The following is an 18,218-nucleotide window of genomic DNA, read 5'->3' on the forward strand; positions in this document are numbered from 1 at the left end:
GTTATCATCAAACATAAACTCACCGGTATATGGTATAGCTGTGTTGAAGAAACTCAAATGATAAATGACTAGATTCGTCTATGTGATTGCCTGATTGCTCTTTTTCCTCGGCTCATCACTTTCATGAAAGTTGATTGTTTACATGGCCCACAACAATTCCATTTTCGTCTCGATTAGCAGAAACTAAATCCAGAGTATCGTCAAAAACTGATTGAACAGTAAGGACAAAATATTCCGGCTCGCAGATCAACCGGTATTAAAAAATAAGCGGAACAGCTGGAGGATGAAAACGGACAGTCTGCAAAGGGTCAGCAAATAGACAGAGGCAAGAAAGGCATCAAAAATGAATTGTTTCCAGATTTTTCTTGGCTTTAGGCTAAAATTGGTAATGTCTTCAACTGTTTTTACAAGGTTTGGTCTTTGTGAGTGTGAAGAGCGAGCTATCTATCGTATCTATTTTCTTTTCAAAATTTGGTCACGTGAGCACGAAAACGAAAGTAGTATTACTGTCATTACTAGTTCCAAACTGATCGAGCTTTGGACTTTTTCCGCTGGAAGTCTGGCGAGCACAAATATATTTTTATATCACAACCTTTTGAGATTTTTCGAAGAAATTTTTGTAAACAAATAATTTTTCAAAATGGGAGGAAGAAGAAAAGAAAAAGACGAATGAAAAGCAGGGGAAGAAAGCTTCTAAAGATGAAAGAGACGGTCGTGCATTTATCAGTCACTTTGCTAGGCTAACATCAATTCTAGATTCTTATTTGTGAATGAAATGACAAATGGTATGAGTTCAGATTTAAATCGATTTATATATGGTATGGATAGATGCATGAGGCCTTTTTTGTTTTTATGGTAGATAAAGCCTTGACACTCTACTTAATTATTCTTTTATTTTTGTTTTTTATTTCATTTCATTGGTTAGCTCTTAAAGAAAGAATGCAATGTGTGAGAGTTTTAATTGTTTATTTTGGCATAGTTGTTTGTTTGGTAGTAGCTATAGCTCTAAAGCTCTAATATAAAAGAGCATATTTTATGAAAGCCAGCGAATAGACCTTTTTTCAAAGAGGAGGTCCCCTGTTGAATAATTATGTAGTCCAGCCATAAAAACAATGATAGAGCCATGCATAATTACTGTATCATGTATATTGTAATAATTATGCATGGTTTTGTCATTGTTTTTTCTGCTGGACTACATAATTATTCAACAGGGTGGCCTCTTTGAAAAAAGGTCTATACCGTGAAGATGGGTAACTTGCATCAGTGGAGGGAAACTTGCATAGCCATCAAATGACTGACCAACCAAAGTAGCAAAATTTCAAAACAAATCAACTACGCAGCTCCGCTCGCAGCTCTACTCTTCTACCATTTTGTTTTTTTATTTAACTTTGTATTTTTTAATAACCAGCCAGGTCATTCATTTGAGGGCTATGCAAGTTTCCCTCCACTGATGCTAGTTACCCCACTTCACGGTATTATTCTTCAATCCAGACGGTACCGTCAACTGATCTAACTTGGGACGATTGGTCATGGGACTGGTTGATATCTGGCCTGTATATTTTCACACTGTTAAATCTCTTTGACAGCAAATTTGTTTTGATAACTCCACCAAGTTTATCAATCATACTTTCTGTCATAACATGTCACGATAACTTTCTCTAATAGCGTGCTTTTTTAATTTTTTTGTTTTCATTCAAAATGACCGGACGCCAATTTGGAGAATTAGAGAACGTCTGCCGTCTAACCACCTATTGCTCGATAAGATTAACAAATAACGAGTGTGTAACTTGCCGGGCAAGTGACGTCAAACACTCCATCGTTTTGCCACTAATTTGTTCTTCTTCATTCCAGACATTTGCGTGTTTTCCACTGCAGATTTTTTTCATATTTCGATTTAAAAGCGCAGCCTACTCGGTGCAAAAGAGAAATCTTGTATTTTTTAATATGCCATTCAATAACTCAAATCAAATGACTTTGGAGATTCGATGAAATGTTGGCCAAATTGCCGTCCCATTTTTGTCAGATAGTCCAAAGTTAGAGCAGTTCACATAACCAATCGAACGTTCGATTGTGATCGAAGTAATGGATAATGATCGATAATAATCAAGAAGGTGGTCAGTGACCACATATCGATTTTATCGGTGATTGAAATGCTCACTCAACTCAAGATTATGGCATTTTCTTCTACCATTTTCGATTCGTTCAATCATTTTGATTACTTTTCGATTACCTTCGATCATATTGAATACCTTTGATTGTATCAAATACCTTCGATTTTATCAAATATGTTTCCTGTTGTGCGATAAACCACTTTTGTTTTCTCTGATCAATCAGATTCAGAATGCGCAATATGAGTTATTTGAGGGAACCCAGGGCAAACAGTCTAAGCTTAAACTCCTATACCAGGATTAGAAACTAGGCTAGTCTTACCTCTTTTATCTTTCCCTTTACAACAATACAATGCTGGCAAGTTGACACAACACATTGACCTGTGAGAAAAGTTTATATATAGAAATCTGCAACAAAAACGAAAGTGGTCTCTTCTACTGATTGTTTTCCGGTGCTCCTTCGTAACTGTTTATCAAATTTCCACCAATAAGATTGCCGCATTTCACACAGCCTTTCCTTTTAGCGCTCGTGGCCTCTCAGTGCCTTGCACGACAGGCCATAATCCGTGATCTTAACGTTTAGGTTTTTTCTCACCTTCAATTTACTAAAGAAAGCGGGAATTTGATGCAAGAGTTAGATTATCAACAAAGTGCAGTAAAAAATCATTGAATAAAAGAAGAACTTTAAATTTTAAATATTTTTATTTTGAAGAATTGGTGCAAAAAAGTGAAACATGGAAAAGTTTCATTTTTTATTGGTTCAATCTAAATAGGAGATTTGGAAAACTTTCTATTTTTGGTTTTTAGCACAAACCTGTAACTATGGGACAAGCACCCCGCTGCTAAGATGTTAGCTTAAAATCGAAAGTGAAACCACTGAAAATGAAAGTAAAATTGGCCCGCACTCCAAATAATGTAATCTTGATATAGGAGTTTTAGGCATAGACTGGCAAATATTTCCAGATCTGGAAATCTGGATTTTTCTATACCAACCGCTAGCTGGGGAAGATGTGCTCCCTAGCAATGGAATTTCCAGAGCTTTTGGCTTACTAGGGATGCTCCCGATCATTGAAAGGTGCTTTTCTTGAAAGCGGACCCGAATAAAATTCACAAATAAAGATCATCCCTTTGATAAATTCTAGAAAGCAAGCACAAGAGTATTTCATAATTCTGTGAGTATTGGTTTGATAGCTCTGATTCATTCTGGCCTGTACTTGCTGCGCTAATTTGAGAATACCGGCATTTTTGTCACAACAGTGGAGCTCATAGTGTCCTAGTAGGTTGGTTCCCCTACCTTGAAAATTGATAAAAATCCTCCTGCTCCCTTTTAGTTCCCCTCACTAAGGTTTTTAAAATGATTCCCCCCCCCCTTGAATTTTTTCTTTTGATTTTTTGCTCATAACATAATATATACTACTTCTATTCATGTTATCTGGTTATATCATCCCTATATACAAAGAAAAAATGTAAATTGTCACCACCTCGAATATAAAACACTATTACATGTTTTTAGCTTGAAGTTGAACAGATATATTTTATGTTTTATGTTTGACACCAGAGAACAGAAAATTCTTTTCCTCAGATTTTTTCTCCCCACCCTTGACTTTTTGGAGTTTTTTTTTCTTCCTTTTGATGCCCACCTTTTTCCCATTTTCTGAAAAAAAACTATGAGCTGCACTAGAGAACTAGTTTAATGACCTCAAGCAGGTCTCACCAATCCACTAAGTTCATTGCGAAGAAACAAGGCTGCCCTTGCTGGACAATTCACTTTTAGCATTGTATTACATACTGATCAAATACATCCTTATATTGTTTTGGTTTGCATTTACTTAACTCAAACACTTTTCACCAAAAAATCATTGGAATCTTTTTCTCTCGCATGCGTAATATTGATTAGGGAAGTTTTTAAAAAGGATACACTCGAATTAACAAATGGCATTTCCCAATCCGAGAAATTTTATTTCCTTAGTTTTCAGGGGGGGTCGGTACTAAAATCCAAGACATATAGAGTACTACAAGGTTTTTTGACGATTTTTGACATACCCCCACCTAATTTTTGAAAAAGGAATTTTAGTACACATGTACTAAAATTTATTTTGACATTTTAGCATAGTGACCACCTAAATTAATAAGTCTTATTTTGGAATTTGGTTCGAAGAATGCGGGTCTTTGGACTTTCAACAAAATGCCAACTCTGGTTATTTAAGCTGTCAATGAACCTGATCTATCTCTATCTATTCTAGATAAAGACTCAGAAACAGTCAAGACACTTTTGCTCTGCTCTACTTTAGTTATTGCAAAGATTGATTGGTTATTTTTCACCTCTAATTTACAGCTTGCTATTTCTTTTCTATCTAGTTACCCAAGGTTCTTTACAAAAAACAAAGCATTCAACTTCGAAAACATTTTTTATTCCATAATATATAAAAGCAGAACAATTAATTTGAAACATGGGTGTTTCACAGCCCCAGAGGAACCTTTTTCCTCAGTTGAGATAAAATTTCCTATTGAAATGCTAATGGGGTTTGAAATTCTATTGTTCCAAGGTTAAAAACCCAGTGGGGATATGTTTTTGGAGTGCAATTTTTTAACATGGAATTTTGAGTGTGGATGAAATCAAAGTCAATTTCCCAGTGGGGCTGAAATTCAAGGGTATTTTACCACCGAGGACGTATTTAAATCTTATATAGAGAGTTTTTATTTTTTCATTTTGCCTAAAATGCTCAGTCAATAGTTAAATTTCCTAAAATTTGGTTGTTTTTAGTACTCATGTACTAAAATTTTTCCTAAATTTCTTGAAGTCCCCACCTAATTTGGGATTTAGTACACATGGTACTAAAATGCTTTTAGGCTTTTTTTGTGATACCACCACGTCACTAAAAGTCATGATGTCTGAAATTTTAGTACCGACCCCCCCCCCTGTAGTTTTTGAAATTACATTTCCTGATTCAGAAAGAAATTATGGAATAAAGCAAGTGAATTCATGAATTTAAGGTCATAATATAAATATAGTTTGTGAAATTTACTTTCCCTAGCATGTAGAGAGTAATAATGTAAAAAGTTTGTGATCTCTCTTTTCCCTCTTTTCCCGTCATTAGGATTTTTACTTGAGTGTGTAAAGCCTTAAAAACCAATGTGCTGTCTTGGTAATAGAGTGGTTGGTTAATTAGTTTGCCGTGGCACATTAAACAATCAATCCTTTTATTGCGTTTAAAGTTTCCAATAAAATTTCATTTTTATGAACCTAATGATGGTATGAACACCGAAAAGCTTTGACACAAATAAAAATTGTTTCTTCAATTCTAAAATTTTTATTAATGAATGATAATGTTTTTCTGAAACCTAGATTTCCTATGTGACTTAACTGTCTAGTAGGGTTTTCACAAACACAAAAATGTCATACTAATAACTTTAACAAGGTAATAATATTGCTTTTCCATTTTCTGTAGAAAAAAAAAAGAATGCTGAATCCAGCAGCAGAAGCAATCCAGAGGGAGAAAACTGACAGTAATGAAGACATTAAAAAGATACCACACTCGAAAGTTGAAAAGAAGACTTCTAAGTCGAAAAGTGGGGACAGTAATGGCGTTCTTAGGAAGATCAAGAGTCCTAAACTTGGAAAAAGAATGTTACCAGATGCACCATCCTTAAAACCTGCTAAAGCAAGCTTGAGTAAAAGCTCTGATGACTTGTTATCAGTTAATAAAACGGACGATGAGAATAAAAGTGCAACGATTATGGGAAAATATAAGTATAATTCATTGCCAAGGAAAAATAAGAAAGAGAAGTCTAGAAATGGTAGCATGTCAACTTTTTATTTGGACAGTAACTCAACGGGAAAGGTTTCAAAATCACCAAAACTTGATCGTAAAGACATCAGTTCTTCAAATCAAAGTTCACTTAATAATTCACCATTAATGCTAAAGAAGAAAGTATCACACACTGGTAGTAATCCAGATTTGAAAAAGGACTTATCAAGTAAAGTTGAAATTGTAAATACAAACAACTTTGATAAACAAACACATATAGCTTTATATAAATTTCACGCAAGACATAAAGATGAAATTTCATTTAATGATGGTGATCCGATACAAGTTTTGAAATGTTTTGAAGATTTGTGGTATGAAGGAATTAATTTGTTGACAAGCAAACAAGGTGTTTTTCCATCACGTTATGTTGCTGATATACTTTCTGCAGAAATGATAACATGTAAGGAAGCTTCTTTTTTGAATTAAGATGATAACATTTTACTGTAGACCAGCGTCCAAGGCGAGATTCAGAAAACACCTTTAAAAACGGTTTTCGTAGGGCACTCTTTAGATCAGGGCAAATTTTCAGTCTCTAGATCATGAGATAATTAATGTTTAAAGAAGGCAAATATGCAAAATACTGCTGACTCCATAGTGTGAACCCCCCTTTTTTTTAGGGGGGTCCAACTTTTCCAAAAATGCTTTATAGGGAGGGGATAGGAGATTTACCAAAAAAAATGGGGGGTTTAAAATTTTAGGGGGGGTGTCAAGATTTTAGGGGGGGGTCAAGTAAAAATAGGAGGGACTACAACTTTTGGTCGTTTGTTGACGTCATAAGGAAAATATTCTAAACGTAATTTTTTTGTCTCAAAAATGCCATTTCTTGGCACCAGGTAGTCGAACCGTAACAAATAACCCCATTTTCTTTATCCTCTTTTCGCACTGAATCTGGTTGTAGCTTGTAGTTTGATTTAAAAAAATCGCTAGTAAAGGGGGGCCCTTTATAAGTTCGATTGATTAACTAAAAATAGATTCACTCGAAAACTGCAGGAGATTCCTGAGGCAAATTTTTTGTTGACTCTACACCTTATTAAATGCATAATATCACAAATTTGCCCTGATGTAGGAGTGCCCTAAGAAGTGACACACTTCACTACCTCGACGGCTGGTCTACTGGATGAAAACGCTTAAATGTTTTTTCATATATGAAACACAGTTTATAAGGAACTTGAGGCTGAAAATGTTATCTATAATTTGAATTAATTCTCAGCACTGTAAAGAAGAAATAATTTTTACTGTATGATTCAAACCTCTAAATAATAGATTCAATTTGAATAAGGTAGGAATTCTTCGCACTATTACCGATCTTGTTTAAGATTCTAGCGACCGTGGTGCAAAGGTCGAACATTCAGAGAAGTCATACCTAATATTGCAAAACGGTACTTGATACTTAATATTCAGCAATTTTTAAATAGAGGATCAAGGGTAACTAGAGTATTAAGGGTGTTGTGCACGGAAATAAACTGACACAGTTTAGAACTTCGATTGAAGTGAATACGATTGCCTAAGTGTGAATAAACTAATTATATGACAAAAATGATACAAAAGAACTTAAATGACTACGTAGAATTAATTGTCAAGAGACTGAACAGAAAAGTGACGTAAGACCAAGAAACAAAGGACTGAATAAAATGACACAAAAGACGCTGAATGAGTTAAATTTTTGACCATTTTTATATACTAAAACCATCATGCATTACATTCCCCACCATGGGCCAAAAATTTAATCATGTGATCAACCAAAATAATAACTTTGCATGGCTCAATGCCAATAATGACTTTTATCATGGCTCATTGGCAATCAAATAATAACTTTCACATTAACCCATAACCAACCAAGATAACATTCACTCATTTCGTGGAGCTCATTGAACAAATCAGGATCATCGACTGAATGGATTAAAACGAGGTTACGAACAGATCTAACTGTTTCACGTTTGACGCTTTCGTTTTCGTTTTGATAGGATACTGTAACCTTACGAACATTGCCATCATCGCCGACAACAACATCTTTGATCATACCGTACGTGTATCTTTTCGTTAGTGCAGATTCGACTTTGGTGAATAATACGACGTCGCCGATTTGCAAGTTGCGTTCATGGCGAAACCACTTTGTTTGTTTCATAAGCTTGGGAACGTGACATTCGAGCCAGTTTTCGAACCATGCATCGTAGACTTTGGAGTTGGTTTCGAGTAGCTTTATTGGATTGCATGTTTTGACGAAGTCTCCTGAAGGACTACGATCGTTGTTACGACCAAGTATCAGCCGATTCGGTGTGAGAAGATCCATGGTTTCAGTTTCAGTGATGTTTCCAACGAGTAGTGGTAAATCGTTGATTGAGTTTGCAATGATTGATCCGAGTGTCTCCCATTGCAGTATCGATAGCCTTTCGTTGTGGGCGATCTTTTCGATTGACAGGTTGACTTCTCGAATCTTACGTTCGACTTTACCGTTGACGTTGTGAGCTCCTACTGGACAAGTTTCGAATTCTACTTTTCGATCCTTGAAAAGTGTTGATTGGATGTTGGTGAAGCTCATCCGAATATCTTGATTGCTTTTGACCAGTTGACTGCCTTCGTCGCAGTATAGCTTTATGGGAAATCCATATCTTGATGAGAATCTTGTAAACGATTGGATGAAGGAGGGTGACGAATAATCATCCATCGTGTTGATGTGGACAGCTGATGTGGAACAGCAGCAGTAGATGACGAGCCATATCTTTATGGTTGCTCTCTTGTTGGTCGGTGAGATTGATTTGTATGGACCACTGAGATCCACTTGGGTTTGATAAAACGCTGGTGCGATGGTGAGTGAACTGCTTGGAATAGGACCCATGATGGCTTCAACGGTACGTTTTTCAAGATAGCGACATCGTTCGCATGATCTCTTGATGGTTTTAACGAGAGTTCGTCCTTCGATGATGAACACCTTCTTGAGTAGTCGACGAAGAGTTGCTTCGATGCCATCGTGTTTCAACCAGTGTGCTTCGATGACGAGACTGTAAGCGACAGGTGAGTGACGATCAATAACTGGTACACAAAACGTGGACTGAGATAAGTCAAGCATTGCATCTGTGAACTTGCCTGCAATTGTGACACCATTGTTTGGAAGGATTCGTCCCTTGTACGTTAGAATGTTGTCTTTCAAAGTGGAGATTGGTTCGTACTTCTTTGGGCTGACGAATTTGATGACTTCTTGAGTTGCTAGTTCAAGAAAATAACGTTCACCAAGTTGGACTTCGACTTCCTTGAGCTGGGGAACGTCAGATGCGGTGATTGGATGGTTGAGAACGATTAACAATCCGTTTGAACGAAGCTTTGATCTCAAATTGTTGAAGTAACGGTACACGTAGCCCATGATACGGACGACGGTGCTGAAGGATTTGACATTGGGATCGATGAGATACGAAGAGAATTTGTAGCGTTCTCCAACTTCTTCTGGAATGATGGGTGATACATGGTGAACGTAGACTTCCTTGTTGACTTCTGATACCTGTTGATCGGTCAGACGAAGTTCTTGAGCGGTCATCACTGGGAAGTCCTTTGATTGTTGATGCATCCAGTTGTGACCATTGATCCAGGTAGATTCTTTGTTGACGTCTTCGACGGTTGCACCTTTGCGAGTACCGATATCAGCTATCATCTCATCGGTTGGAACGTACTTCCACTGATCTCTGGTGGTGAAACGAAGACTTTCGATGACACGATTTCGTACCCACTGCTTCAAGGGCTTCTGATCATTGTCCAGCCAGTACAAAACGATTTGACTGTCCGTGAATTTCATCGAAGATTGGTGCCATTTGCTGAGTGATCTCTTCACGATTTCTCCGGTGTGGGTATTGATGAGAGCAGCATAGAGTTCTCCTCTTGGTTGTGACATCCCTTTTGGTACTGCTCTGGTTCGTGAGAAGATGAGTTGACATGAGTATTCACCGTTGGTTCTGAGAAAACGAGCGTAGATAGCGACACAAACCATAGACGAACTTGCATCTCCGAAGTCAAGCGTTTCCATGGTTAGGTTGACAGCATCTACAGGTACCACTGCACGATTGAATCTGAGATTGCCAGCTTCTTGGATGAGTTGAAAGTTTGATTCCACAATGGTCTGAGTGTTTCTGGTATAACATCGTCCCAATCCAGTTTGCGTTGGACTAGGTCTTGAAGGTCGATCTTCATGGATGCGACTAGAGGTGAAACTTTGCCGGTTGAATCCAGCGATGTGAATCATCTCTCCGTCTTCACTCATGGTGGGTGGAGGATCTTCTCCTGAGAATACGAATCCCTTGAGATTGAATCCACCTCGACTGATGACACGTTCGAGTTGGTCTGCACGAATATAGGCTGTTTGTCTGTCTTGTTCACCGGTGAGGCAATCATCGACGTAAATATCACGTTTGACGATCTCTTCGATTTCGGGGTACTCATCCTTTGACATTTAAGCTACTCTTCGAAGACCGTATTCAGCTTGGTTTCCTGAAGACTTAACCCCGTATATCAGGGTCTTGACGACTTTTTCTTCAGGGATTTTGGATGGGTCAAGGTTGGCTTCCCAAACGTAGCGTTGATAGCACCAATGAGATTCGTCCAATTTGATGGTGTTATACATCTTCTTGATATCTGTGTGCATAGCGATAGGGTGAATGAAGAATCGGATCAAGACTTCCTGAATCCTGTTGAGGGTATTCCCTTTAGCGAGAAGATCGTTTAAACTATATCCCGACGATGTTGTTGATGATGCATCAAAGACAATGCGACAAGGGGTGCTAATTGAATTGCCCTTCCACACTGCTCTCCATGGGATGTAGTGGTGATATTGATGGTCGCTGAGCATCTGTTGAGTTGACTCTGGTAGATTGCTGACGTAGTCGACGTAACCAAGACTCTGAAGCTTAGATTCTGACGTAAGGATATCTTCCTTGTCGCTATGGTTGGACGGTTTGTTGAGTTTACGACGTTGTTGACCAAATACTTTCATGGCGATGTCTTTGTTGTTTGCTAATCTGGTTGATGGATCAGTAATGAAAGGTAGGATAGCTGAGGTTGTTCGAGTTTCTGGATCGATAGTGACCGACGAGTTGATAAGTGATTGTTCGATCTCTTCCTTGATACTGATTGCTTCAGTCGATTCGTCGTATTTACATTGGTTGCAATTGCGGCAATTTGGACAGTGATATGTGATTTCACTGCCTGCTCCTTCGACTTCCTCAAATACTCGCATTGATGTGGATAGATGGGTGTTGAATCCAAGCAAAGGAACGTCTGATGGTGGAGTTCGAAGTAGTTGATATGTTGATGTGAAGTTGCAGGATGCATGAAAGGGACTGAATGATTGGTATGGTCCACCGATGACACCTGATCCTCCACTTGCACTTGTGAAGGATGATTCGAAGATCGACAATCCTGATGGCATTTGATGGATGATTTTCGGAAAATACCTCAAGTATTTGATACCGATCATCATGTGAACGTCACCACCAATTGATGATGGAAGCTTTGGTAGACATTTTGAATCACCACACTTGGAGTATGATTTGATGATCTTTTTCTGCTTCGACGAGCGAAAACGTTGTGAATGTTGACGTGATCTGTTGGATGCAAGGACCAGTTAATGAGGCAATCTCCCCATTGCTGAGCGGAATGTTGACGACGTAACGTCCAAATGACGATTTTGTGACACTGTTCCCAACACCACCAAGGATGACTGGTGCTGAAGAGTCTTTGATGGCACTGGGTCCGAGAAGTTTGATTGCGTTTTGACTGACCACGAAATCACTGCAACCACTGTCGTAAAAGATAAGTAATTTGTGTTGATTGATGAGAACTTCTTGCAGCATGTAGATACCCCTATCTCCATGTTGATCGTTTGTTTTGAAGGATGCTGTGTGGAATGACAAGCTTATATTTCTTGTAAAGCTTGGAAGACTTGGACTTCGGAAGAACCGTTCTTTGAATTTTTCCAGCAGCTCGATATTGCCTGGTTCCTCTTTATGCTCCTCGCAGACCAAGACGTGCTTTCGAACAGGATACTTTCGATGTGAAGCGTTGGGACATACGAAATCATGCTGACATTTTCCATTTTATGCTTTCCAGATGCGGATGCTGCACCTGGAAAGAGACATTGAAAACAGTATCCCTTGTCTTTGAGAAGGGAGAGTCGACTTGCAGGTGTGAGTTCTGCAAATTTCTGACAAGTGTAGTATTGAACCAGCTTTGTTCTACCTGGGCCTGATGAGGCAACATGATCGTTTTCACCAGCTGGGGTTTCACAAAGGGCACACACAGGATTCGAGGTATCAGAGGACATATAAGAATTCGAAAAATGTCCATACCTCTTATCCCTGGTTTGTTTGGATGGATCCTTTGGTTTGTTATCGTTTGATTTCGAATCATCTCGAAGGAGAAGTTTCTGCTCGCTGATTCTTCGCTCTTTGGTCAGGAATGATATCATAGTTGTCCAGGTTTCCTTGGGGCTGAGGTTGTGGTCACAGATACTTGATAGGAAGCTTGTTGTCCTACCGTCACCGAGGAGGTTTTGAATGTGGTTAAGTGAGTCGCCATAATACAGGTGTTCTTCTATGTGATGCTTTTCGGCCAAGACTGCCATCTCCTGCATCATGCTTATTAGGTGACTAATGCCAGAGACAACTTTTTCCGGGTTTTTCTTTGAGATTTCAAGTGATTTGAGTCTTTTTCTTGAGCATCATCCTGGTGTCACCAAATGCTTCTTCGAGACGTTTCCAAATTTCGTCGATTGACTCAAGGTTTTTGACCATGGTGTGTGCTGGATCAGCAAGGTAATTGTTGACTAACAGATCTGGTAGATAGCTCTTGGGAGTTGATGATAAATGAACTTTTTCGAAATTAGAGCGAAAGGTATAATAATCTGATTTGGAATCATATCCAGTGAATTTGTCAAGATGAATGTTCAGTTTATTGCGTTTGAATTCTGAATGTACATCTAGTTCACGATTACTTATTTCAATGCTCAAGTTGTTCATAAAAGTTTGACGTAAAGTGTCTAATTTGAAATATCTCTCACCAAGTTGTTTGATTGTGGCTTTGATCATTGCATTAGTGGTAGATGTTTGGAGACATTCCTTGTAGGAATCTGAAATCTTGTTGAACTTTGTTTCGTTTGATGGTATCTCTTTTCGCCAATTCAGGAGTTCGATTGATGCTGAATCAGCAGGGATCCTTTTGAAATTCAGTTCCAGTTCATCGATGGCTCCTTTGGCCCACTGCATATTGAATTCCAGTGTTTGTTCTTTGTGCGCGATGAACTCGTCGACTCGTTTCTTTTCCTTGGTGACAGTGATCTTGGAGTTGTATTCCTTCGAGTCCTGTATGTACTTGGTGATTTGATCCAAGCCTGTCTTGATTGTAAGTTGGAGATCGTCCGATAAGGCTTGTCCGGATGACACGATTCTGCGTGATTTGGTACGGATTGATTTCCGCATTAATTCGAATTTTGCCAGTAACGACTTGAGGTCCTCTGGTTGTATGTTTTCGAACTTATGTTCGTTGATGAGATCTGGTATCTCGTCACACATTACTTCGATGGCAATGCGTTCTTCATTTACTGTGGTGTTGTGTAGTTGATGATGAGGAGGATCCATTTCGTCCTCTGATGAACTCAGCTCCTTGTAGTTGACACGTTTTGTCTGACGGAGCAACATGCATTGATTGATTCAAATGAACAGGCGAGTGAGTCAGCTCTGTTTGAATGTTGTGCACGGAAATAAACTGACACAGTTTGGAACTTCGATTGAAGTGAATACGATTGCCTAAGTGTGAATAAACTAATTATATGACAAAAATGATACAAAAGAACTTAAATGACTACGTAGAATTAATTGTCAAGAGACTGAACAGAAAAGTGACGTAAAACCAAGAAACAAAGGACTGAATAAAATGACACAAAAGACGCTGAATGAGTTAAATTTTTGAACATTTTTATATACTAAAACCATCATGCATTACAAAGGGTAACTATAGTAATCTCTTGAAAGAGCAGCTGTTGGGTTGCCTGCCTGCTGCCACAGACTTTTGTTTAAGAAAAGTTTTTCTTATCACTTTCAGCTATTGAAGACGATTCTGACCATAGACAATTTCACATGAGGTAATTCAATCTATCTTTCGTTATTCGAGTTTAAAGAAGATTGTACAAAAATTCAGAAAACCTGTATGTTTACTCGTAAGAGTGAAAGATTTTTAAAATCGACGCCTCTTTTTGGCCCCAAGATTGATCCCATGGTGTGGAGAATGGCGAACACTTGGACTAAAGTTATAAAGGTGATTCCAGCTACCTTTTAGGTATTTGATTGGTAGCCAACTACCAAAAAGATTACTGAATGTTCCTATGACGGAATAAGTCATACAGAAAGATTTTGTGAAGAGAACTAAAAAAAACTTAATACTTCTTGTTTTGTTTTTTCATTTTTAGATTCTTAGGGTCAGTAGAAGTGAACAATCACAAAGGAGATGAAATATTATGTTTTGCCATCGCTAAGGTAAAGCACAGCATAATTTCATAAACTGGCTTCAAATTATTTAAATTGTCTAAATCTATCAATAATGTTAATATATATTGTGGTGACAGTGCTCCCCATGCGTTAATCTAGAGCCAAGTATCCATTTAGAAAAAAATTATACTGGTTTCAGATCTGAGTGATAAATATCAGTAATACTGTACAATAAATTAGGTTTTGTACTGCTAGCTTCTTTATCAGATGCCTTTCTGAAGCTACCATAGACGATAGTAAACCATGATATATAAGAACATCATGGTTTCAAGACCAGAAATTTGACAACATTTCACTGCATTTCAAGGTTTTTCGGACTCACTAAATTATAAAAATAAGAACCTATAATATAAGCCTATAACCAGTAAAGAGATTTTTGACGTTGGTATAAAAAATGTATATGGTTTTCTTTTTTCTCTTCCTGGTTAGGTGGTAAACCAGCGAAGCATGCTCTCTTCATCAAATCCACCTACTTGTGTATTGCAAGTTAGCTCCAAAGGGCTAAGGATATGTAATTTGGATGATAACACTTCAGTCAACCAAGATCAAACACAAGTTGGAGCTGAACGAAAGCCAAAGAAAGGAAAGCAAGTCGATATTACGGTGAGAAGTATTTAAGTTCTTACTGACTGTTTTTAGAATATTTTCATACTGCGAATTTCATTGCCCGGTATTACAGTAGGTATGCACGTGGACTCATTCGACTCGAAACCAGTTCTTTTGTGAAAATAGAATTGGAGGTATATTTGTCAATTATATTTTTTATCTATATTATGCAGGCAAATGAGGAAGGAGATGTGGCGTATTTCTTTTCACTGAAAAACGTCACGTACTGTGGAAACCACCCCAAAGATAGACGGTAAGGCTTATCTTCTGTAGATTGGAATTTATTTTTTCAAAAGTTGTTTTCTCGTATCTAGAAAAGAAAACAAATGGACAGCCTTATCTGTTCCTGTTGACTCGAAAAGTATAATTTTACAATAAATCTACTGTTATTGATAATGGACATAATGAGTAAGTAATTTTCTAACGGAGACCAGAAAAAAAGCATGGTGGTCAAAATCCGGCTTTTTGCTTCTTGATTTACGAATACGCCAACGTACCAATGCAAAACGAGTAAGAAGCTCATATATCCAACTGTTAGTTTCATATCCATATTTTCGCAGGTATTTTGGGTTCATAACGAAACATCCAGATGACCATCGGTTTGCTTGTCATATTTTCATGTCCAAATTCTCTACTGACAACATCGCTAAGCTCATTGGGTGAGTGATTTTCTTCCCGTTTGGGTATTTTGTTGAAATTATCTGATCCTGTTTTAAATCTTTGGTAGCTCAGTAATTTAAGGCTTTTTGACAATCTTTTCGACTGCTAATAGGGGTCAAGTTCAACTGGCTATTATGCATATTGTGAACTGAAGGAGTTATGAAATTGAGTAACGTTTCGAATTCTTTTATGAATGTATCTATGAATTTTTGTGACAAAACACCCGAATGGCCAGCCCTGTTGAAATTATTGAGACAGTGGAGTATAAAGTTTATCTACCTTTAGGAAAACCCCTCAAAGTTCTTACAAATTTAATTGATTTTGAGCTTCACTTTTTCCTCTTTAACGGTTATTTGGCTCTTCCATGTTCATTGGGTACATTTTATTGCCATTTTTGATGATTTCTTAAGGATTAAAACACGTGTCCAGGGGGTGAAAAATAAAAATGTTTAGGGGTAAGTTATTGAAAGAATAATACATACTTCATCCCCCTAAAAAAATATTTTTTTGGAAGAGCCAATTCTGATAAAAAGATTACAAAGTATAACTTTAATTAATCGAGGGGTAAAATCACTCGAAAAATTATCGTACACCTCTACAAAAAGTCAAAGAAAAAGTCAAACAGAGTCAAACAGTCAAAAATTCTGAGAAAAAAAGTCAAAAAGTCAAAGAAAAGTCAAAAAAAGTCTTGAAAAAGTCAAAAAGTTTCTTGAATGGGTGGAGCAAAATTTATGGGCGGTGGGTGTTTCGTAAAGATTTCGGTGGAAAATTTTGGGCACCCGAGGACGTTGGGCGTTTTTGTCGAGAAGAAGTCGAAACGAAAGTTTGAAAAGAGTCAAATAAAAGTTAAAAAAGAGTCAAAAAGTCAAAAAGTATCGTACACCTTTTTACAAGTGATTTACCCCTCGCAATTAATTATAATGATAATGATGTAAATTTTTTTGTTTTCATTTTCCAGGGATTGTTTCAAGAAGTATTACAGTACATATCTGGATTACAGAGCTCCAATCGAAGATTTGTATATTGAATAGAATGATTTGTTTTTCATGATTCTTCATACGTCTCGACTGTTACCCTTGAAAATTACAACAAAGCGATTATACCTATATCTAATTGAAAAAATTTATCGGCTCTAATTGTGTAATACAAGACTCTTATAACAAAAAGGTTTGTGATTGATTGATATTTTTTCTCTACGAGCGGTTCTTGCAAAGAAGACGCTTGGTTCAGACGAATTTATATTTTTTCACTTTTCTTGTCGGTTAAGTTTAGGGGTTTAGGGTACAAACTAATTGTAAATAAAGTCTATTATGTACCTAGAATTTAAAAAATATGATTAATTGCCTATTGTTTCATTTTTGTTTGTTTTTTTCTACAAATTTATATAAATGATAATATTTTTCAATGCACAATTCTTTTTTGTTTTTGTTGACACTTTGTATACTTTATAAATATTATAATTAAAAAAAACAAATATCACCAGACCTTTGAACTTAAACTATTAAGGATTATTTGCCTTGATGTCTGGAAGTCATTATCACTGGAACAAACAATGTAGTTCATGCCAATCAACCAGCAAGATTTTAGAGAAAGACCGAATGTCAGAGAGTCATTTTAAAGCATGGCAGAATAACATTTTTCTATAATTTTAAATCTGACTTCTTGAAATTTGGACTAAATTTTGAAAATTTTTACTGAAATTTTGGGAAAAAGATTGGCGAAAACGTCAAATGGCTTTTAAAATTTTGCAGGGAAATCCCCTTTTTTATCGAAGATCTTGTTCATAATTGTACCCCCCCCCCAAAAAAAAGAATTAATAGCGACACCCATCATTGTTAAATTGATTAGCTTTAGCCCAGGCCTAGGGGGCTACTACTAGGTTTGTGAGATGACGGGTATGATCAATCTAAAGTTCGAGGACCATTAGAGAGACTGAATTTCGAAAATTTAATCCCAAAATTCAAATTTCTACTCCAAATATTCGACCCTTTCAGGGTGACAATCTTTGATTTTCGTAATTTTGGAACCCTTCTTGCAAAGAGTCAACTCCTTTCTATGATTTTTATCAAAAACCCTGACGCTGTTACCAGGGCTTATCGACTCTTTATCAATCAAAAAGTACCTAAGTACCCCTTAGGCGAAATGGGTGCCCGTAAGGGTCCAAAACTAACGTAAATCGAAATTTCCTCTCTGAAAGGGTTGTGTGATTTTCAAAAATTTAGACAAAAATAAATCGAGTGAAATGAAAATCGATACAAAAATTTGAGAAAAGTCTCTCTAAGGTCCTAAAACTGTCAATTTTTACACTCTCTAAGGGTCGATTTTCGATTTTTGGCTCGGACATACCACCCATCTCATCACCTCGCCTTATCTAACACCTCGCCAACCTAGCCACCTCCCCACGCGACTATTGAGGCCCTTGAGGGAGTGATTTTTAATATTCCCTTACTAAAACTCAATTGCTTTTAATTGGTTTTTGTACCCCTGAGGGACCTTTGAGTGTGAAAAAGGGA

General features: G+C 37.2%; 1 protein-coding gene across 1 annotated transcript; it reads left to right on the forward strand.

Moving 5' to 3' along the window:
* The first annotated feature begins 5,561 nt into the window (after positions 1-5,561).
* Positions 5,562-17,203, forward strand: LOC136822745 (C-Jun-amino-terminal kinase-interacting protein 1-like). Its single transcript, XM_067079026.1, has 7 exons — positions 5,562-6,317; positions 13,997-14,036; positions 14,361-14,427; positions 14,869-15,042; positions 15,219-15,298; positions 15,606-15,704; positions 16,664-17,203. The coding sequence occupies exons 1-7, from the start codon at positions 5,570-5,572 to the stop codon at positions 16,734-16,736; spliced, it is 1,281 nt and encodes a 426-aa protein (XP_066935127.1). The 5' UTR covers positions 5,562-5,569; the 3' UTR covers positions 16,737-17,203.
* Positions 17,204-18,218: the final 1,015 nt, after the last annotated feature.

This window comes from Clytia hemisphaerica, unplaced genomic scaffold, assembly GCF_902728285.1.
Source record: "Clytia hemisphaerica strain Z4C2 unplaced genomic scaffold, Clytia hemisphaerica genome assembly, whole genome shotgun sequence".
In the NCBI taxonomy this organism is placed as follows: Eukaryota; Metazoa; Cnidaria; class Hydrozoa; order Leptothecata; family Clytiidae; genus Clytia; species Clytia hemisphaerica.

What these genes read in the sequence shown, in the direction of transcription:
- LOC136822745 (XM_067079026.1), top strand. Translation starts at nt 5,570, where the DNA reads ATGCTGAATCCAGCAGCAGAAGCAATCCAGAGGGAGAAAACTGACAGT. An exon ending in AACCACCCCAAAGATAGACG is followed by an intron (nt 15,299 to 15,605) that starts GTAAGGCTTATC and finishes ATATTTTCGCAG; the next exon opens with GTATTTTGGGTTCATAACGA. An exon ending in AACATCGCTAAGCTCATTGG is followed by an intron (nt 15,705 to 16,663) that starts GTGAGTGATTTT and finishes TTCATTTTCCAG; the next exon opens with GGATTGTTTCAAGAAGTATT.